The 21,702-nt window shown below is 50.5% G+C and overlaps 5 protein-coding genes across 5 annotated transcripts; 2 read left to right on the top strand and 3 right to left on the bottom strand.

The window, feature by feature from the left end:
- Window positions 1-755: 755 nt before the first annotated feature.
- Window positions 756-2,001, bottom strand: BKA67DRAFT_336739 (uncharacterized protein). The gene is made up of 5 exons (XM_046096265.1): window positions 1,571-2,001; window positions 1,191-1,517; window positions 997-1,122; window positions 899-943; window positions 756-846 (listed from the first exon to the last, which is right to left on the bottom strand). Exons 1-5 carry the CDS (start codon window positions 1,757-1,759, stop codon window positions 838-840), a joined length of 696 nt encoding a protein of 231 aa, XP_045956028.1. The 5' UTR covers window positions 1,760-2,001; the 3' UTR covers window positions 756-837.
- Window positions 2,002-2,186: 185 nt separating this feature from the next.
- On the top strand, window positions 2,187-3,965 carry BKA67DRAFT_537607 (ubiquitin carboxyl-terminal hydrolase 14; the record flags this gene model as incomplete). Its single annotated transcript, XM_046100355.1, has 2 exons — window positions 2,187-2,202; window positions 2,293-3,965. 2 exons carry the CDS (start codon window positions 2,187-2,189, stop codon window positions 3,963-3,965), a joined length of 1,689 nt encoding a protein of 562 aa, XP_045956027.1.
- Window positions 3,966-4,437: 472 nt separating this feature from the next.
- Window positions 4,438-5,572, bottom strand: BKA67DRAFT_660536 (histidine phosphatase superfamily; the record flags this gene model as incomplete). Its single annotated transcript, XM_046107650.1, has 5 exons — window positions 4,438-4,510; window positions 4,573-4,797; window positions 4,859-4,964; window positions 5,035-5,198; window positions 5,394-5,572. The coding sequence occupies 5 exons, from the start codon at window positions 5,570-5,572 to the stop codon at window positions 4,438-4,440; spliced, it is 747 nt and encodes a 248-aa protein (XP_045956026.1).
- Window positions 5,573-6,223: 651 nt separating this feature from the next.
- Window positions 6,224-7,471, top strand: BKA67DRAFT_571795 (uncharacterized protein). The gene is made up of 2 exons (XM_046103248.1): window positions 6,224-6,796; window positions 6,870-7,471. The coding sequence occupies exons 1-2, from the start codon at window positions 6,593-6,595 to the stop codon at window positions 7,065-7,067; spliced, it is 402 nt and encodes a 133-aa protein (XP_045956025.1). The 5' UTR covers window positions 6,224-6,592; the 3' UTR covers window positions 7,068-7,471.
- A 2,821-nt stretch (window positions 7,472-10,292) lies between these two features.
- BKA67DRAFT_571789 (S-adenosyl-L-methionine-dependent methyltransferase) lies at window positions 10,293-11,907 on the bottom strand. The gene is made up of 4 exons (XM_046103247.1): window positions 11,552-11,907; window positions 11,231-11,426; window positions 11,074-11,160; window positions 10,293-10,945 (listed from the first exon to the last, which is right to left on the bottom strand). Exons 1-4 carry the CDS (start codon window positions 11,842-11,844, stop codon window positions 10,472-10,474), a joined length of 1,050 nt encoding a protein of 349 aa, XP_045956024.1. The 5' UTR covers window positions 11,845-11,907; the 3' UTR covers window positions 10,293-10,471.
- Between the last annotated feature and the right edge of the window lie 9,795 nt (window positions 11,908-21,702).

Raw genomic sequence — 21,702 nt, 5'->3', positions numbered from 1 at the left:
CCTTAGTTAGTATTCCTCTTTAGATAGATGTCCTAAAAGCCATTCGGATGCTACGTTCTCGACAGCGCCTTGTGTCGTATGAAGGACAGCACTAAGTCACGATTCTATTGGAGACTGTAATTATCCAATACACAATTGATAATGTCGAAACTAATTTGAAGCTGAGAAGAACAAACCTTTGCGTACAGTGGTCGAATTCTGTCAACTATACTGACACTGTACTGAAGCCGTGACAAATGGCCAACTCTGGGAACGAAGCAAGGGTATGGGATGGAGACACAAGGCTAGAACGAGCCGCAGGTCTTCGCACAGATCCAAACCGGTGACTTGAGGCAATAGTAGACAGCTGATGGAACTGGTCCCCAAGCTACACGGCCATTCAGGGGCCAGAATCTTGGGATTGGGAGACCAGAATTTGAAGAAGGGTAACACGTTGGCCTTGTCGGCTGCATGCCTTTGCTTCTGTCGACGTTACACTAGGCGTAAGGCCCAGGTGCCACTCCAGCGAAGAAATCACAAGGCAGAATAAGTGTCTTGCCACAACACGGGTGGCAGCTATGTAAGTCGTACTTGGTGGCACCATGCGACCCGGATGGCCGGAAATTCTCATCACCATGGCTGAGCAACAGGAGGTGAGACACTTCATGGGTTATCAAATGTTTTGTCGTATTCATCAATAATTTGGAAAGCTTCAAGACTGCCTATCGGTCAATCGTGCCATGAAACAACTTTTGTGTCATGCGGGGGTTTCTCTCGTCCCAGACGCTACAGGAACAAAGCATTGCTGTGTTTTGCATAAGTCTAGCATACGTAATGGCTCCCCAAGACCGTGCCCTCTTAATCGAACTAGAAGGCAATCAGCAAGATATGTGTTGTGTTTCGAATGGAGACAACTTACAGGTGTCAGGAAAGACTCGGCCACGAATCTTGCTCTTGCGTTTAACTAAAGGGCGCGTTAGAAGCAAGCGAGGTTGAGGTCGAGAGGGGGGCACGTACGAATAGCTTCATCTCGGAGATTTCCTTGTCGACCTCCTCCATGAACTGGATGATGAAGTCCACCAGCTTGTGCTTCAACATCTCCTCGGTATGGAAGTTGGTGATGAGGAAAGAGATGTCGTAGCCCTAGAAGCAATTAGCTAGGCGCGCTGCGCGAGGGCGGATGCGGATGCGAATGCGGAACAACAACTTGCCTTTACGGGCTTCCTCCTCAGGATGAAGAAGGCCTCTGCTCTTTGGGTCAAGAACCGGGTGAACTTGTGGACGAGGATGTGCTCGATCTCGTCTGCCTGCTTGATCTTGATGCTTATCCGCACACTGTTGACACTCGGTTCGATGAAGACCCTCTCGTTCTCGTTTCGGGAAATGACCAGGGGGTTTAGGAGGACTTCGGGAGAGGTCTGGGCCTCGATCTCGGGGACATTGTGTCGTTCAGACGTCTGGGAAGCAAAGTTGGACAAGCAGAGGGCGGCAGTGAGACTGCTCCGGACGCACTGGAGATAGGGGCGGAGGGATTGGGACTGCGCGAGGGTCAGTAGAGCTCGTAGTTGGCGAGGGGATTGACGAGAAGTACCATTGTCGCAGGAAGTGGCCGTCGAGACCAAGAGACAGTGTTTGTCGCGTATGTCCTGTCCCCTCGAGTGGTAGTATAAACGTGGGGTGAAGCAACCGTAACGCCCAAGGGAGCGACGACGTCGATGGTGGGGCCAGCCTTGCAGTGGACCGAACTCTGGGCCAGCTCAAGGGGGGGGCACTTTTGCATGGGGGAAGCTCGACAGCAGAGGAAGACAGCCTAACCAGCGCCTACCGCCAACCGCCTACTGCCCACCGCCCACCGCCCACGGCCTCCAATGCATTTGACGACTGGAGGTCCAACAGCTCGCACTTCAGATGCATTAACCTTAGATACGTACATAATTGCATAAACGAGAGGCCCCAGATCACCCTCCCCCCACTATCAACCGAGCCAATCATACCCCGCTCCGCCACTACATCATTGCCTCCGTGCATAAGCATAACGGTCTGGAAGCTACTGGCTAACTTCGAACCTCGTTGACGTGTACGCAACTCAAGCCTGCCTTGGCTGTACATCTCCAATCTCCGACCCTTCTTCTACTCTTGAGTTAGCTAGCAACTTCAAGCATAGAAACAACCCAGCAGCTCAAGCTCGTAGAGCAACGTTGGACAACATGGCGTCGATACCGAGTAAGTCAGACAGATAGCCCCTCCTCGCTCCTGTCTTCAAGCTTTTCGTCGCATCATGGCCTGATCCGACCTGGTTGCTAACCTTCCTAGTTGTGGTCAAGCACGCCGGCAAGAAGTACGATGTCGAAGTCGAGCCCGAATCCACTGGCGAGACTTTCAAGTTTCAACTCTACAGCTTAACCGGCGTCGAGCCTGAGCGTCAAAAGGTCCTGATGAAGGGCGGTCCCCTCAAGGATGACGCCGACATGACCAAGTTCGGCCTCAAGCCCGGTCAGACAATCATGATGATGGGTACCCCCGGGGACGGTGCCGCTGTCCTCGAGCGCCCCAAGGAGCCTGTCAAGTTCGCCGAGGACATGACAGAAGCAGAGCTCGCTCAACAAGATGGCGCCACCCCCGCCGGTCTACAGAATCTTGGCAACACCTGTTACTTGAACTCGACTCTGCAAACCCTCCGAGCAATTCCCGAATTGCAAAACGCCCTGACGAAGTACGAGCCCGCTGCCGCCAACTCCATCACCGGCACCCTTCCTCAACTGGACCTGTCGAGGCAACTGCGCGACCTGTGGAAATATATGGGCGAGACACAGGAGCCCGTGGTTCCTCACGCCTTCCTGAGTGCTCTGCGAACCGCCTACCCTCAGTTTGCCGAGCGCTCGCGGACCGGTCCTGGCTTTGCTCAGCAGGATGCAGAGGAGGCCTGGTCTCAGATTATCAGTCAGGTTAGGCAAAAAGTCAAGGTCAAGAACTCAGCAGAGGCCGAGCAGTCATTTATTGACTCCTACATGGCCGGCGAGTTCTCTAGCAAGCTCGAGTGTGATGATCCTGCTGCAAAGGAACTGGGCGAGGAGCCCATCCTCACCAAGGATGCCTTCCTCAAGCTCAACTGCCACATCGACAGCTCCACAAACCATTTGTCAGATGGCATCAGGAACGGTCTAGTAGAGAAGATCGAGAAGAAGTCTGAGCTTCTCGATCGGGAGGCTACATATACCCGGACCTCAAAGATCTCACGCCTGCCAAAGTACCTGACAGTACACTTTGTGCGATTCTTCTGGAAGCGTGAAACACAGAAGAAGGCCAAGATCATGCGAAAGGTCACTTTCCCCCACGAGCTGGATGTCGTCGAGTTCTGCGATGAGCACCTCGCCAAGATGCTCGTCCCAGTGCGCGACAAGGTTCGTGAGATCCGCAAGGACGAGGAGGACATTGAGCGCTCCCGTAAGCGACGCAAGAAGAACAACGGCGAGGCCGCGCTGGAGGATATTCCCGGCGGCATGGGCGCAAAGCTCGATAAGAAGGACGCCCAGCAGGAGAAGAAGGAGGAGAAGAAGAAAACTGCCGATGGCGATGTCGAGATGACCGAGACTTACAAGACGGACGCTGAGATCGATGCCGAGAAGGACGCTGCTCTGCTGGCAGCTAAGAAGGAGCTGAACGGCCTGATTCATCCTGACTTGGCCAAGGACGATGGCGCCAACCAGTCTGGTATCTACGAACTGCGCGGTGTCGTTACCCACCAGGGTGCAAGTGCAGACAGCGGTCACTACACAGCGTACGTGAAGAAGGAAGGCCGCGTCGACCCAAAGACGGGGAAGAAGTCAGAGGAGGATGGCAAGTGGTGGTGGTTCAATGACGACAAGGTCACTGAGGTTACTGCTGACAAGATCGATGCTCTCGCCGGTGGCGGCGAGTCTCACTCAGCTTTAATCCTCTTATACAAGGCCATCCCACTTCCATCTGCTGAGGGTATTGTCGAGTAGAGTGTCCGGGCCGTCGGTTGGGAGGCATAGCTATGGCGTTCTTGGCATGGAGCGGAAAGGCAGTCAGATGACATCCATAGGCAGATGTGTTCCTTAGAGATAGAAGACGTGCAAAGTTTATTTGAACCACGCAAAGGTCATGACTGAACGGATTCCTTCACGGCTTCATGCTCAGACCAGGTCGTTCCTATCTTGCTAGATTGAATAAGCTCGCGTTGAGGTGATCTGTCATGACAAGGACAGGCCAAAGGCACGGGTCGTAGAATATAGATAGTGGCAATAGCCTCCTTCAATTTCTAATATAAACAGGAAAGCCGGAGTCATTAGACGTTCGTATAGGTTGATGGTGTCATTCTTGCTTCAGTGAGATCGCTACGATATTCTTATTGCATGTTCATAGACGAGCCCATGGGATGTTGTCCATGCATTATATCAATAGTCCTCCTGTATTTGCTACTACGATTAGGGGGCTTCAGGATTCTGTAGGAACCACGAAAGCACCACCCAGCAGAATCGCCGGTTCATCGATGCTGTGGTGCTCGTAGCTGGTTCGCCGCCGTTAGTGTCGGGTCTCGCCAACATCCCATAGCATGAAGATGAAACATACCTCAAGGTGCCAATACCACCAGCCTCAAGCAGGAAAGCCGGGCCGTCCGGGAGAGACTTGCCCACCCATCTCATCGCAAAGGCCCGGAGAATGTGACCATGGGCAACTACCATGACGTCGCCTTGTGGCGTTTTGCCCTTCGGCTTGCCGATGACCGGGGCCTGCCACTTGTCGCGGATGTCCTTGATCAATCGGTCGACCCTTTCGGTCACCTCGGCCGGGCTCCTGAAAACATGCCGTGGTCAGCCTGCCAACTGTGGATATTTCACGATTGCGAGTTACTTACTCGCCACCTTCGCACCCGTCGCGCCAGATATCCCAGTCGCGGTTCAGCCCGTCCTTTTCCCGCCGATCCCTGATCGTAGCACTCGTGATGCCTTCATAATCGCCATCTAGACATTTCGACCTGTCAGCGCTATACCGGGTTGAGAATTCGCCAACACGGGGACTGTGGAGACTAACATTCCCATTCACGGATGTCTTGTGTGACTTCCACACGCGCAGTGCAATCATTTGAGCCGACCTCCTCGGGCTTTACGCCGTGTGCCTTCCATGGCAGTGGGTCCTTGATGCCCAGGTTCAAGAGCTCAAAAGTGCGCTGGGCTCTCTTGCGCGGCGATACGTAGCTACAGAGGACGAGTCAGCCCCGGCCGGGTATAGACAAGACATTATCCGCTTCCGCCGAGGTAGGTTTGTTCCAGAACTGCCGTCTTTCAAGACTGCCATGAATAACATAGGGCCCATAGAAACATGCTTAGAAAGCGGGGCCCAGCCCACACATGTTTGTGACGTCGTTTGACCGAGAAGACTGTTTTACTCACATATGGGCGAGTTGTTTTGGTACAATCAGCCGATCATCACCCACAAGCGCTCTCCCTGTGGCTCGGACTCTCTTCTCACCAGTGGCAGTCAGAGGGATATCTGTCGAGCCAGTGTGTCTGCCGTCCAGGGACCACTCGGTCTCGCCATGGCGAACGATGAACACTCTTGGGGTCGTCATGGCTGGGTGCTTTGTTTCGTCCCAAAGAATGATGCTGATACGTGTAAGAGCCCCTGCGCTGATACCCTCTTACCCCAGCCTGTCAGTGTCATGTCTTGGCTGATCTATAGGGAGCACCACATACACTCAATTGTTTATGATGCAATCGAAAATCAATGAAGACTCAAGGAATCTGGAGAATCATATGAGTTGTAGATTGTGACTGGCAAGGCTTGGTTACATGACACTGTTTTGAATGATGGAATGGATGGAAATCGACTTACACGGAGGTTGGGGGGAAAACAGGACCCCTCACACGAAACTACAGCGCGCAGAGGCGTTTCAGAAGCTGCTGCAACGAACCCAGTATTCGCAGATCTCCCAAGATACCAAGAGATCTAGAGATAGAAAGAAAAATAGAAACAACAGGCCAGAAGCCGACCCGTATATTCTGTATAAACCAAGTAAATCTACGCGAGAATATCTCCAGCAGAAAAGCACGCAGCAAAGAGCAAAACCACTACCTACGTCAGCGATGGTAATGATAATAATGCCTCCACTGGATACTGCACGCCGCTTAATAAGGGCGCTGTCAATGCCGAAAGCGACGGCGACCCGCATCACTAAACTCGGAACCAATTCCGCCAACGCCGGTGAATTTGTCCAAGCAGAAGTCGAGCTTCAAGATCTGCCAGAGAGCTCGTCCTCGACTCCAGACAATTCACGGCCGACCACACCGGCACTCACCGCAGCCCACAGCTTACGAGTCGACCCAACTGGTGTTTTCCCTGAGCCTGCATTGCGGTTCCGGTCAAGAGCGATCAGACGCGCCGACTCGTTCGAGAGCAGTACCTCGTGCAGCACGCACAGCCGAAGCAGCAGTCGCAGCAGCACGCTCAGCCGTGGCAGCTGTGATGAGGTAGTGCGGAAGACGCGGCCGACAAACAGGCGACGTGAGAGCGACTATTGCTGGAGAGAGTACTGGGATTGAGCGCAGGCGGGTTCATTTTTCACAACCAACCCAACGAAAACAAGAAAACAATGGCAACACCACCACCATCGCGAGGGCCCAGGGTGAGGGGCGCCCCTCGAGGACGCCCGCTCGCTCCTCCGCCGCCTGCGACCCCCCTCAAGGCACCAGCCTCCAATATCAAGCGCGTCATCTGGACCGCCGCTTTCGCCGCTGTGACAATGGTCGGCACCATCTACGGTGCGGGATTGAAGACGCAGCAAGAGTTCAAGGCTGTACGTATATTGCGGAAGGCGCATCGATAGCCCCAAAACCGGAAGTGCATAGCTAATAGGAGACGAACTGTAGGAGAAGCAGCAAATCGTCGAGTCAACGCCCGAAGATAGAATAAGAGATCTTGAAACACGGAGAGCTATCTTGATGACCTTCAAGATGCCCCTGGACCGTAAGCTGAAGGCACTGCAGGATAGGATGAGGGCCCAGGAGGCTGAGGCGAAAGCTAAGGCAGAAGCTCAGCAAATGCGACAGGAGAATGAGTCGAAATGAGAGCAATACATTTGTCCAAGCCAAGTGAACGCAGGATATCAGACGTGCCAACACAGCACGCCCGGGAGCAGGACAACGCCTCGATGATGTATTCGAAAGGCCGACAACGGCAGCCCGAGAAGTAACCAGGGCATTATGACTTGTGCGTAATGCTTGTTCCGAGCAGCAATACAGCTACGGAATGTAACCGTGGAGTCATTCATGACTTTCGGCAACCCTAGACCTACCTCTAGTAAGTGGTCACAGCTATGGGTGGAAAATGCCTGAGCGATGAAATCAGATAGATACATATGCATGAACACCAGCCAATGTAGGCATAATGAGGTTCCAAAAGCCCTCCATGTATATATATACGTTGTATATCAACACTGCAGGACAGACCGTCCACAATATAACCTACCAAACCAACTTTCCACGATCTCGTCCGAATTCTGCCCTTCTCGTCCTCGCTAGCTTGCACCCCAGACTCCAGTCTCCAGTCTCCTCTTCCTAAAGCCTTTCACTTCCAAACATTCCCATCATACCCCTTGACGTGCGCAGATCTCCACGATCTCCTCGATCCTCCCCTCACGTTGTCATCTTCCATCTCCAACCAGAACACGATAACGTGCCCATACCTACCATATACGCAGCCCCCCCTTTGACCCCAGAACTACGCCCTCGATGACCTCGAACACCGAAAATCAGCCCATGGCCCGCCGGTGAGCGCAGGCTCGCAAGTCCGACACGCCCAGTGCACGCTAGCCCAGGACGCGAACGGGACTCCTCGAGGGAAGGTGAGGAAGGGGCTCGGCACGCGATGTCCGGGGTAGTTACTTATAGCGTCCGGTCCGGAGTGCGAGGGATCGCGGAGGCGGAGGAAAGTCTTTCGTCCTGGGAAGGGTGGCACGGGGTGGGAGGGGTGGTTCGGGTCTTGGGTCTTTCGCGGTGTTTGGACTGGAAAATTAAGGAGTGATGATAGATAGATAGACAGAGAGAGAGAGAGAGAGAGAGAGAGAGAGAGAGAGAGAGAGAGAGAGAGAGAGAGAGAGAGAGAGAGAGAGAGAGAGAGAGAGAGAAAATACTTCCCCGCCTATCACGATCCCAAACAAGAAGAAAAAAGCAGGTGAGGAACAGACTCAAGACTCGAACTGCTTCCACGCTTACAGTTGATCCCAAAAGTGTTCCCAACACCAGCACAAGGGCGCGCGTCTCTACAGAATCTGGACCGTCAAGGGGTCAAGTTGGAGCAAAAATACACACGCCATTAAGCTTCATCACGGGATTCCATAGGGTCAAGTTTAGCACCATCAAAGTAATTTGAATACTCGAGGCTAGGATATCATGATCCAAGATAGCGAAATTGTATTATGTGGGTGGTAGCAAGATATTGTCATGTGTGTATATCATAAACTCGGCGGTTATGATATTGTTCTGACAGGCTGTCCTATTATGTGTCGCAAGCCAGATTATAATTTGTTCGTCCTGCAAGCGAAAGAGTTATCACTGCTTTGCAGAAATCTAAGAAGGTGGGAAGCACGTAGTGTGTAGCAAAAGACTGAATGCCATCGGAATTTGTGCACCACTTGTAGATGTAAGTTGACTCGGCTAGTATTGATATGTAGATAAGGCTTGTTCACGCTGGGGCAGGCGGGACTTGCTAGACCCGAAGCTTGTCACAGATGGCTAAATTGACTGTCTGTGATGCACACTGTAGGGCTGGTATTCCCCTTAAGCTGCTTAGAAAAGGTTCCATGCTCGACTCGCAATGGGTAAATTGATATGCTGTCAAGTCTCTTGCAGTAGTCATTCTTCCAGTTCGTGGAAGAAATCAGCATTTCCATGTTATTCAGACCCGAAGCTCCGCAGTATGCCAAGTTGTCGTCTGGGGGAGGCTGGATGCATTCTTCGTTTGACCGGAGCGGCTGAAGAGGAGCTAACCGCAGTCTATATGCTACAGGTGAAGACTTCACGTATACTTTAGCGCTCTGAGAAAGCAATATGTTCAGGCTCACTCGAAAGGGGAAAGAGGGGGAGAAGGAGGGAGGTGCCATGATCTGTGAAGTGCATCATTGGCATGGAATTGTATAGGCTCGTTTGGCACAAAGCTCGCTCGTCGTTTTCCAATGTTTCGCCCCGCGTTCTACGTTGGCGTTCTAAGCAAAGGCACATGCCCATCTTTTTGAGAACCGCTTATGGACCCTTGACTAGAAACTTGGTGACTGGATATTGACTGAGTCCTGACGACACTACGAAAGGAGTCCGCCATCCTTCGGCGGAATATTTCATTTATTGTGCATAACATTTGAAGTATGACTTGCATGCTTGGTTGTGTCGCTCTCCGTGAAACAGAGTATACAGCCGTCTATTACACTGCATGGCGGCGGGGCAACCTTCGTTCCATTCCGGCGCATCCACCTCGACGTCTGGCACTCGCGTCCGCATGTGCAGCTGGGATGGCGAAGTGCCACAGAAGAAGAAATAACAATCCCCGCGTCTATCTGTTGGTCAAAAGGGCAACAGTTCCCGCGATGGTGACTCGCTTCGGCTGAGGGTCGAATCGACGGCTCCACCATGCGCCAAGACACGGGGGAGGGTCGGTAGTGATGTTCCTAAAAGCATGTCTCTATGAAAAGCAAGACCGGGTATCTGGATACCGAGCTAAACACCTAGCGAAGGGAGTAATTTGCTTATGATATCTCGGGTTTGATATGACGAGTCATGTTTTGCGACAGGTTATTGAATGCTAAACGCGAGGTGTAATGCGTGACTATGCACTAGTTTTCGCGGTTGCGGGCAGTATCCGGTGCACCAAAAAAAAAAAAAAAAAACCCCCCATCACCACCTCGCAAAATTTGACCGTAAGATACCCCGCATAGGGCAAATCTGCTATGGAGGTGTGGTGTCTTCGCTGGGTGATTCCGGTTGCTGTTGCTTTTTTACTGCGGATACACATTGTTCGAGTATCTAGTTGTAGGTATATTGTTGTACCAGTTTTTTTTTAGGGGTCAAGGGCTAGATAGAATTCGCGGTCGCTCACATGCGTTATAGTTTGACCTTGCATGTATATCATATCGTTCTAACCGGCTACCGGTCTCTAGTCCATGTTTGTATAGTGGCTCCTGTCGGTAGATGTTTATTTGTTCTCAGTGGAGGGACCAAAGTTCCGGCAACATGGATACACTAATAAGCGCCGATGCTACCTTGACATGTGATGTCTTCCTAATAACAGGAGATGTGGAATAACATCAAGTCATGCATAACTTTTCCAGTAGCTATGTATCCTCTTATATTGTCGCCATGAACGGCTAGATATGCACAATTACATTACGGAGTTCAAGTAACTTCAGTCTGTCCCAAGTTCTGGTCTATTCATGGTTCGACAATACGGGGAATTCTCCGTTGCACAAGATTTTCTATTCTTTTCAAGCCTTCTGTCCTCTGGCGAGAAACGCCCGGCGCTTCATGAGCCTTTGGCCCTCGCCGTCATGTGCGTGGCCATGCTTATGGCCTTGTCCATGTCCGTCGCCATGACTATGCCCATGCCCGAAGACAACTCCGCTACCTAGATCCTTCAGACCGAAGTCTTTGCAACCGGCCTTCTCGAAGATACTACGCGCCTGCTCCTCGGAAAACCCATGATGCGTAACGCCCCTCGAGGCAAGATTAGGGTCTGCGTCATGCGATAGGAAGTCCCAGATGAACAAGACGCCGCCAGGCCGCAACCGCTCAACCAGCCGTGTTGCTACGAGCTGAGGATCATCGAAGTGGTGGAACCCTCCGCCCACTGCTGCCACGTCGAAATTGGAGAACTCAGTGCCGGACAGGGCTGCTGGCGTTGGATCATTCGGCGCAGCCAAGTCTCCGACTACTGCGTACATGTCTTCTTTTGATAGACCCTAAGAAACTCATTAGCAGTTGCTTCCTGAAATTGCTTCTGCCAAAACCAGTATTGCATGGCAAGTTGTTGGCCGTAAGACTGAAATTGACATGACTACATTGCGTTAAATGTTTGGGTAGTTAATACCTGATTCTCAGCTCGTGCATTATATTGCGCCACCATGTTATCGGATATATCGACGCCAACACACTGTGTCGTATAGGACGCCAAAGCCTGCAAGTGATGAGTTAGTCTCTTGTTGTACAATGTATGTAATCTGTGTGATGAGTTGGTCAAAGCGTACCCGGGATATCATGCCTGTACCACATGCATAGTCCAGAAGCCTCACTTGCTTTGAACTGTCGGTTTGCCCATCGTCGTCGTCATCATCGTCATCATCTACCCAGTCTGCCCCAATGAAGTCGAGCTTTGATTGGATTGCTTCTGTGAGTTGCTGTAAACTCTTTTCGTGCTTGGTATCATATTGTGCTGCTTGGTCGCTAAGAGCGTTAGCTATAGCGAACCCAGCAAGGGTGGTCGACCAGGGTATGTGGATCGACTATGCAACCCAAATCATATACATAATTCGGACTTTTAAAGTTCTGATGGAAAAATGCATGCATACTCAAAGTAAGACTTATTGACTTCGCTTGCGGCCATCTCGGAACCCCGTGCCTGCGGCTGAGTTTGGGATACAACGCCGGGTTGAAGACGACTTGCTGATACGTTGCGATATGGTTCGCAGTAGATTGCTCGAAGCGAGTTTCCTGGATATTTCAACACAAAACGGCGATATCTCGTACATTTTTCGTACACATTGCATGTCCCGGGAGCGGGGCGGGGACATCTCGGCGACTTGCGCCTGCAAATGCGCGCATTATCGCGTGCAGCCGAGTTTAGATCATGTGATCCAGTCATGATGAAATCCGGCTCCTCGAATAAATGACACGAAATGGTAGGGCCCGTTCACCGCTTCGTTTACCCCCCCCCCCCCCCCCCCCCCAGTAGTGCTTATACTATGATGCGGTCTATGGCTGCAAACCATGGTTCCAAGGATGATCTTCAGGTGAAATCGGGAGTCGATGGCCGTGGGTGCATCTTCTTGCTACGCAAATCGTGTCATGGGCGGACATAGGCGTATGCAAGGTGGATATTGATGCTACTCGAAGATCGCAACAGCTGCAGACTCGCGTCGGACCGTGGTCACAGGGGCGGCAGACATGCGGCAGGGACGGGTAGACAAGTAGCACACAGCTAGTGGACCGTGTACTGCGTTGGCTTCATGCAGGAAGCCCAAAGCAGGTCTTTTCGCAGCCACGACAGCCCACGCGAGAGCCCCGTAGCAAGGGCTCTGCAAGGTGTAGAAAACGGAAGTCGCTTCGTGCTGACGGTGGGGAAAGACGGTAACATGAACAGCGCGATGCGACAGCACTTGCGCAGGGAGAAGCATATTGGTATAGCTTGCTGCAGCTAGCAACTCATACAAGACATAGTATAGCCCTTCCGTATGGTGGTAGCACAATATATCGAATGGCTGCGTCGCATTCCCCGGGCCGGCAGCGGGTCACAATCTCATACAAGATGGTGCGCGACCCAGTTGCTGGCCGCTGTGCAGCAGCCTGGCAGATTCCGTCGCCCAGCTGCATGGGGACAATCACGGAGATGTGATGCAGATAGGGAAGAGATTGCGCACGCAAAGTGAATAGGCGAAAGGCACGGGACCGAGCTAGCTAGAAGGATTGCAGTGAATAGTTATCATGATCTGATGTTGAAGCTATTTGGCACGCACGCACGCACGGCTGGTCCATCGGGCCAGGATTCCAGCTTGTGGGCTAGCGCTACTGCACGATGCTCAGTTGTCAAAGAGTGGCCCCCTCCCGGCAGGCAGACTGAGAAGGAATACGACAGGACCGGATAGGACAAGAGACGACATGACACGACAAAACGGTAGAATATGATAGCTCACCGCTGGTTCGCAGTGCGATAGTCGTGCTCCTTCGTCCTCCAGGACGTCAATGAGTTGTCGATAACCGGGTCTGAGCGCCCAAGGATCAGTAATCCTTGCTCCACAGACGTCCAGACGCTCGAATTATCGCTTCGTTGACTGCCTGAAAACGACAGGGCTTCGAACCCGCATGTCCCAGTCTCAGCCCTGGCTGGCTCCAAACGGATAGCGCTATTCCTGGCCCGCCATACCATGAAGGCTGGTGATAACATGCGGATTCCGCAGCCTGCATTCTTGGAAGCAACCCAAGGTTCGGAGCAATGGAATGGGTGGAAATCCTACCAGAGCTTGCTGCGCTGGTCTGAAAACGGCAGAGGAAGCCCATGGATAAGCTCTGACAGCCAAATTCGAATTTAGGGCGGAAGCCGTTGAAGGCGGGGTAGTGGTTGGTCTTTTAGCACCTCGATAATGGAGGTTGGCTATGTAGCCATTGACCTGCCATCAGGGTCATGCCGTCTGCACAACCCGGGAGGGACACTACGTGATGATGGCAGGCCAGACTCTAGTTGGATTACTATGGAAATCGATTGTCAGTGTAGACGATTGCTTATGGCGGTTGACTGCAGCGGTTTTCGTGTCGCTAACGTGGGCGTGGATTCGAGTGCATGCATGACTGTGCCTACAGCAGTAGCCGTCAAGAGGCCACTAAGAAACGAGTTGTTGCTGCGTAATGTGATGGCGATGTGCGCATGCCAGTTCTGGCGGAGTTTTTGATTGCAGTCTCCAATTGAGATGGCTTCAAGAGACAGGCGATCCCCGAGCGTACAAACTAGAGCAACTCTGAACAGCGAATGAAAGGTTTCATTCACCGTGCACGACTCACACATTAATATAACTACCGGGTAGGTCTCCGGACGAAAAACCCCGCCACCAAGCTGTGTGGATATTGAAACTTGGTGGATAAAATGAGAGATCAGAGTGGAAAAATTACTGTGTACTACAGATGACATGCATCACTAGACTGAACGGCTTCAACCGAGTAGAGTGTAGAGATACGGGCCCGTATAGACCTCATTTCGTGGCGTAGGATATCCGACCAGCTTTCCAACGTACAACGAAGCCAAAAACAACACATAAAACAGAATGCGAGTCCTAGTGTTGCGTCCTGATACATAGTAGCGGAGTTGAGTTGCCCGACCAATGCAACGCACGCATTCGTGCAACAACCTGCTTCTAAACGCAACCCCGTGGGCCACTCTTGAGCAGAACCCGTAAGTATGCTCGCAAAATAAGACCCCAGCCATTGATAACGTGGAATGCAGGCAGGCAGCCTGGAAGTTCGACCCGAATATATCGCTAGTCGGTTGGAGTCAGATATGGGGTGTCAAGGTTGTTGACCGGGGTTTAGTGTCGGGGATCACAAGGCGCTTGTATTCGAATGTATTCAATTAATTGTCCTCGATAGACAGCTTCAATTCAGCCAGCCTGTCAAGTTTTTGCATTCAAAAGGTCGCCAGCCACTATGATCCAACACCCAGCAGTGCATGTGCCCCTAAAAACAGCCAATCTTCGATCAGCCGTCGTATCACAACAAATGGTTCCCCCCTATTTCAACATCCACGCCCCCTCCCTGCAATGCCCACACTCCACCCCAAACAAACTGTCGGGCTCAAGGAACATCGCTGGAGAGATTACTAGGGTTGAGAGCGTGCACGCGGGAAAGGCAAAGGTACGGGCCTTACCCGGCATGAAGCTACGGTCACGTGACAGGCTAGCGTGAGCTCTCCGTGCGAGTTGATTGGCTACGCTTTGAAAGACAATCTTGGTCCACGAATTATAGTCAGGGAGTCTGGCGCCGTGCAGCAGTCGACCAAGATATTGGGTCGTCAATGAGGTCCTGATCCACACACACAGATGCGCTTGAGAGCAACTGTCGGTGTACTGATGCCAACTTCGTTTTGGAAAATGGTGCGATCCATGGCCTTGTCTGACCTAAGTCGAGTTCGAGGCTAGAACCCGTTAAAACCCCTGAGACTATTTAGGCTATAAGAAACTAGTGATTGTCAGTCCATTTAGTGTGAAGATAGGTGTATTTAAAATATTTTTATTCCATCATTTGGTCAGCCACTAGTAACAAAAGGCTTTATGACGCATAGGGATAGCCAAAGCAGTCACGATAGAAATGAACAGCAGGTAGGATGCGTCATGGCGATTTCAGGTCTCTTGCTCTCCCGATTCCATCAAAATCAAAATCAGTTAGTCTTCAAGTTATTCCTCTTGCTGATGTCTTGGAATTGTGACAGCCCCGAATCTTCTGGCGTTGTGGTTTGAACTAAGGATGCTGAACTACTTCGCCATACACCAATAATATACCGCGACGTCGTGGCTCCATTTCGCAAATTGCAACCTTAAAAAAGAACACAGCTCAGAACATGACAGTTCTCGCCGACTTGTACGTGTGGGTGGTGTTCTTGATTACTTCACGTGTTCTTCATCTGCACGTCGCCGCAAATAGCAGTTGTGGACTAAGTGATGGCTGCGCAAAAAGCATAGTTCAGACCCCCTGTTACATGCTTCAAGGCCAAGGTTTTTCATCTTGACTACCTCAAATGAGGGCTTGCTTGCATTCGGTTGTCGGTCTCTTCGTACAGGTCTCTCATTAACCTTAATTCGTATTTCGTCGCTTGTCAACGTGGTCTCTTGTTCAGCTAGTCTTCGAATCGGAATCTGGGCAACTACGAATATGTGCCAGATGTTGGCGTATGCAGTATCAAGATATGTAGACTCGCATACTTGGCTTCACAAGGGCTTGCCTGTACACGACGCCTGTCAGTTTTCCTGGAGATCAAACATGAGGTAAAACTGTGCCCCTAGAACATATTTACATTAGCAGATACAAATATGGAAGATGATCACTCTTCTTTAAGCCCAAAAAGATCTAGCTGGCAAAAAAGAAAAAGAAAAAAAAATCAGATATGTAATATCTAGCTACAAAATGGTGGAAAGTTGGGTACAGGCGGCGATTCATATATCTATTTAAAAGAACCGCGGAAGGATGATTTGCATACCCAGCGGTACTAGTTAGGACTACATTAGACACACCGGCGGCTGGGAAGACCCTTGCTATTCCGGATTCATATTAAGGCTCGTAGGGGAAGTGCAAGGTTTGATGATCATGGATGGAGAACATTGAAGGTAGTCGGAAGTAACTGTATTAAGTCGGTGTCAACTATTAAATAGGCTACTTCGACGCCACTGCAGCAGCCACCTAAAGTATATTTTCACGAGCAAGTTTTTTAGTTTTCTACCGTAGACTATTTCTAAAAGGTTAAGACTACCTCCACTAACAGTAACATTATTCGTAACGAGAAATTGTTTGCAGCTGAGCATGACATTCGTACAATAACAAGAGACATTGTCTTAAGGAGAATGCACCGATCCCCTCTATCGTCTGAACAATGCCACAATTGCGCCGCCGTCTCGATCTCAAGCTTCGGGAGGCAAAAAGGCAAACCTACCCATGATAAGCGGTTCTTTAGGACCTTGTCGTATAACCAATAATCGAAGCTAATGGGCACAGAAATTGATATGATAAATCTTATACATTATCTCCAGAGATTCCGCACGAGACAAACACCTCATTGTCTTCGATGGAAAATTTCTCCGGATCAGCAGATATATAGCTACATTCGTGCTGCGTTGTCCTACGATAAGATGGGCTAATCGAAACAAGCCCCAGCGGCCTGTGCAACAGCGCCGCAGCAGTGGACCCAGTGACTGAGACACTGATCGGCCTGGTACCTGATTCTCCTGGCAAAAGGTAAAGTCGAAAAATTATTTTGCAACATATGATATGTTGTATACATTGCCATATAGCGGCACCAGAGTCATGAACTTACATCGTTCTAGAGTTTGATGCACTGAACAATATTAGAGCTCGACTCTTTTGAACGCCTTCTCAACGTATCTGATTAACAAGTAGCGGGGAACCAGGTCAACTGAAGATGATTTTACCAAGAAGTCAGTCTCTACAAGGCAAGCGAGACCTTAAATCCAGAAAGAAAGCGCCTCAGAGGTCTTCAAGTTCATAAATCCAACCGTACAAACTCTATACAGCCTTATATCAAGTACTCTTCAGTGATATAAAGACTGGATGAGTGGCAAATACTTCGTATTTGCGTTGTTAATTTCCTGCGTTTGGTAATGACAGGTGTCGTACTGTGCGAACTTGCTGAATGCTTGAGCCATAGTGTATTTATTAAGCCTTGTCGCGATCTGACTAACCGGCAATTTTGTTAACGATATTTGTTTAAGAAATGAACGTCGGAAGGATTTTGCAAATCATGGATTAGAGATTCAGGAAGACCCTCTGACAAGAGGTGATTAGTCTAGTTTGAACATGGTCTGAATCACCGTCCTCCATATGAAATTTCAGGATTTTCAAAGGCCCATAAGGATACTGGACCGGTTTAATTCAAATGATTGCCCACGTTACGCAACATTGTGACTGACCGCCGGGAGAGTTGACAGCTCAGGCCACGCATCGTAGACATAGTAAGATGACTCGTCACAAAAGATAAAACATGGGTCGATAACAAAAAGATGAAGCAGACGATACACGAACTGACTACCCCGGCTGTGGCAGCGTGACCGTTTTGGTGTGTATCCCCACAAGTAGCCCTCGAGGGTAGGACGCGGACTTGGGTCTAGGAACGGGCGGCTATGTAAGGAAACGCGGGAAGAGCCTAATGTGGGCATCTTGCATGGGAGTCACAACGCATAAGAAGCGGTGATGATGCAGTGTCAATGGGGGTTAATCCATGGGTAACATCGCGAACTCGAACTCCGCAGCATATGTTTCTTGATCACCTCCGCCACGTAGCATGCGTCTTACAGGACTTTTATTATTTTGTTTTAGCAACAGCAGTGGACACACTCTGTCATGGCGAACGACAGCACAGCGAACCCGACCCGACCCGTTGGAGGTGTTTCTTGTTGTGCAGTGACCGAGGCAAGGGATAGATAGCTTGTGAGAGGAACTTCGAAGCAGCGAAAGCCGGTGCGCTTTATGAATGAAAAGATCCGTGCATATACTCGAAGCTCAGCCCAGCCATATGGGATGACAGGTTGTTATTAGATGCCCGGCTGAACTGGGATAAAAGTCCGTCATCTATGAGATTCAGCGGGTGAGGGGCAGGTTAGCGAGCCGGGGGTTGCATGACGGAAATTCATAGCACAGGGAGCTGCAATGCACATGGGACATGGCATCATATGGGCACTCCCTGCTCTACGTGTGACATCGCGTTGGCAACCGGGGCAGATACTTGCTTTTTACATCCGTACTTGGGTATCAATTACTGGTAAGAAGGATGGGAAGGGATTGCCGGACCTTTGTCAAACACCCCTGTTCCGCTTGGCTTGGCTTCATCTACTTTCCATGCTCGCCACGCTTTCTGCCGCCGCCGTGCCTTTGCACACCATTACCAGATTGGAGTGGCTACACATTTTGGTTGGGACCAATGAGACAAGCGAATACACCTAGTGCCCTTTCCAGACAAAGGGACGAGGCATTTCGTGTGTGTCTCAGACAGTCAATCGGATCCAATCAGCTACGTATAAATGTTTGACGGTGCTAGCTAGAATAGAGTAGTGAAGCGTCGTCATGATATGATTTGAATGTTGAGAACCGAGTCCGCTCTTCCACCAGCCAGCAAAAGCGCAGACACCATGACGTCCTCGGCTGCCGCTTAGCGATGGCAATCCATACAAGCCGCCTGTTCCAACTTCTCGCCGGATGTCCTATCCTAGAAGTCCACTATTCAGGTTCGTCCGGTCCAATCTATCCACCCACCTTATTAGATTCATTTCTCCGACAACGCTCCAAGAGCTTCCCGTTGGTCATTTGCTCTTGAACTTAGAGAGTCTAAACTAGTAGTCGTGTCATGCTAGAATAGCGCGGGACCCCTCAAGCAATAAGGTTCAAGGGCCGATCACAACCGTTGACGGCCGGCTGGATTGCATGCACATCGTTGAAATTTCGTGCAACGCTCATGTAAGTGAACAACATCCAACCTCTTAGGTGCTGAGCATATTAGTTGACCCCCATGATTCATAGTCTCGATGACCTTTCAGTATCTGTATCGCAAGCCTTTCTCGCCAAGCCACAATATTTGGGCACCGATGCAGTTTGTTGCTAGGGCATGCCTGCATGATTGTGTCCGTTTCAGATACTGTTTGCCAATCTCGAGGAATTTTCGAGAACAGTGGAAGTGGTCCCGCAGAAAAGCATTTGACCGGGGATCTGTATACGGGGAGCCACGTGAACCGCGATGGGTATCGGAGATCCCGCAGCCGCAGCGCGCAGCGGAATTGCGACATCGCCCAATATCATGTCCACATTTGCATTTGTATTCACACCAGCTTACACGAACCTTAACTTTGACTTGAACTCTGAGCAAGCCAAGGCCCAAGTCAAGATGAGTCCAGCCTTAACCTTGCTGTAAACTCCTTTCTTTTATTTGTTATTGGCTGCATTAGACTGAAAGTTCCCGTAAAGTTTTCGCTAGTTGAGCGAATCCTGAGATGCGGCCAGCCCCCAATCGGCAACCTTTTCGGGTACGCCCAAGGCAAAGAACAAGTCAAGCCATAGCCGATACAGGCCATAATCAACCAAATCGACAATATCTTTGCCGGCTGCATGTCAACCCAAAATAGTAGAACAAAAACTGGCGCAAAAGGAAAAAAAAAAAAACCGAGCTACGTATTGTTATTCGTTCCATCTCGATGCAGACCCCAGAAACACCGCCGTGTCTTGCACGACCCTGACTAGTGGTGACGGGCCATCCCTCGGAGGAGTCTAACGTTTTCGACCAGCCAATCCCAACTTCTATCCAGGGTACATGGCAATGAGGACGACCACACCACAACGCTATCTTGCACTACCCTGCCTCTGCACCCCGCAGAAGGACCAGGCCGAGGCTGACGTGCGTTCATAGCACAGCAGCTCTTGTAAAAATCGTGCGATAGGCTGGGTAGATAGGGGTGAACTTAGCACCCAAAAATGGAGATTTAGTATGCGAGTTTCAAAAAAGACCGCTACCCGAGTCTTAGACCTACCCCCGTGCGGACTTTCATGGCAGAAAAATACTATGCAATAGTTATAGCGTTGTTCCGTGCATAGTCGTATTCCTCGCTAATCATTTCTGGATAGGCGTTACAAAGAGTGTATCTGCCAAGACCACAAATATCGAGTATCGCAAAACTCGGCCCGTCAGATGATGTTTTTCTAAGCATCAATCGCTTAATATCGCGACTTCGGAGGTGGTTCAGCCGGACTACGTGACGCTGTAGCGGCTTTGTGGAATGGGTTCAGCACAGCGTCACAATCACAAGTAATGTTGTGAATTAAGTATCCAAGCATGCGCTGTTATGGGCAGGGGCCTATAGAAGACTGCCGCCACCGAACTCAACAAAACCATTCGTCTCGGCAATCATCGAAACTTTGTAGGCGAATCAAAGGCTATTCTCCTTCCAAATGTGCGTTCCGGGAAGAGGCGCTGCTTATCTCGGCCTGACCTTTGGGAATTTATTCCACCTAATCACATGGATTACGCTGCACACCGCAGAAACGGATAATTAGCATTGACTTATTGACTGCGAAATCATTCTCATTCTCGATGTGTGCAGTAGCTGTTGGATTGACACGGGCGAAAGTCTTTTGGTTACCTTGACTTTTGAAAAGAAAAGACAAAAAGAAGCATGGCTTCGCTTCGCTTGACGTAAAATTACCGTGCATCGATACTCGTACCTGATGCACGAAACCTTTTGACCACGACAAGTAATATGGTGCTAGCATACTGCGGAGATTTGCATTGCATGATCAAGGAGTGGTCAAGCAAGCGCTCGAAAAAGAAAGAAAAAGAAGCGTTTTGGCGACAAGCGAAATCTGACCTGCCCATTCTGAACACAACTGCTGATCCCTTGGGCTCTTGCCTGATTCCTGGCTGCTGCAAGTATGACGCCTAGTAAACCGTATTTAGCCTTCGTCGTCCGTGAACCGTAGGATCCATCCCAACCTAGAGTGGCCCCAGCCAGACTGCAGTGGTTCATCAAAGTTTCAAGGTTCGGCCTCGGGAATCCCCGCCAGCTCGAGCCATTGCGCTGGGATTTGGACCACCTGTCCCCATGCCCAATCCGTCGAAAAGTCTTGGCGTACTGGCAAGGTACAGCGCAATTGAGCATTGGAATTCCACTGGTTATTTCTGGTGGAATGCAGTTTTGTTATCTTATTCGAAATATCTTAACGCAAGCATCACTATGCATGGCCTACAAGCACTAACATTTAACGCTCTGGAGTATGCTTTTTGCATGACTTGAAGGGCAAAAAAGGAAGCAGCGGTGTGGAGGACAGCAGACGAGCTACCTCGCACTACAAGCGGGAGTGGAATGTGGCAGGGAAGAAGAAAGCTGAGTGCCAAACCTTTGGGACCGCCATGGACGAGCCACCCGCAATTTCGAGTCTGATCTGTCATCTGAGCCCAAAAGCTCACTTGCATACGCAGCCGAATCTGGGATGTGTGTGTGAGGTGCTGCAGGCTGGCACACACCAATTATCGTCGTCTTTTGTTTATCGCATAGTGTTGGTCTAATCCAGGAGAGGGAAAAAGACTTTACTGACTCCGTGCCCTCCGTTGATTCATGCAGGCTTGCCCCTGCGACCATTACGGTGCCGGTAACTCTCTCCAAGGCTTGACGACTAGACTACTGTAAAGTACTATTACTCTCCATCTCTATGTAGCATGCAGGCAATAATCAAGCGCAATATTAACGTC

This window comes from Truncatella angustata (assembly GCF_020726525.1).
Source record: "Truncatella angustata strain MPI-SDFR-AT-0073 chromosome Unknown BKA67scaffold_6, whole genome shotgun sequence".
Lineage (NCBI taxonomy): Eukaryota > Fungi > Ascomycota > Sordariomycetes > Amphisphaeriales > Sporocadaceae > Truncatella > Truncatella angustata.
This window is presented reverse-complemented; position numbering and strand designations above follow the sequence as displayed.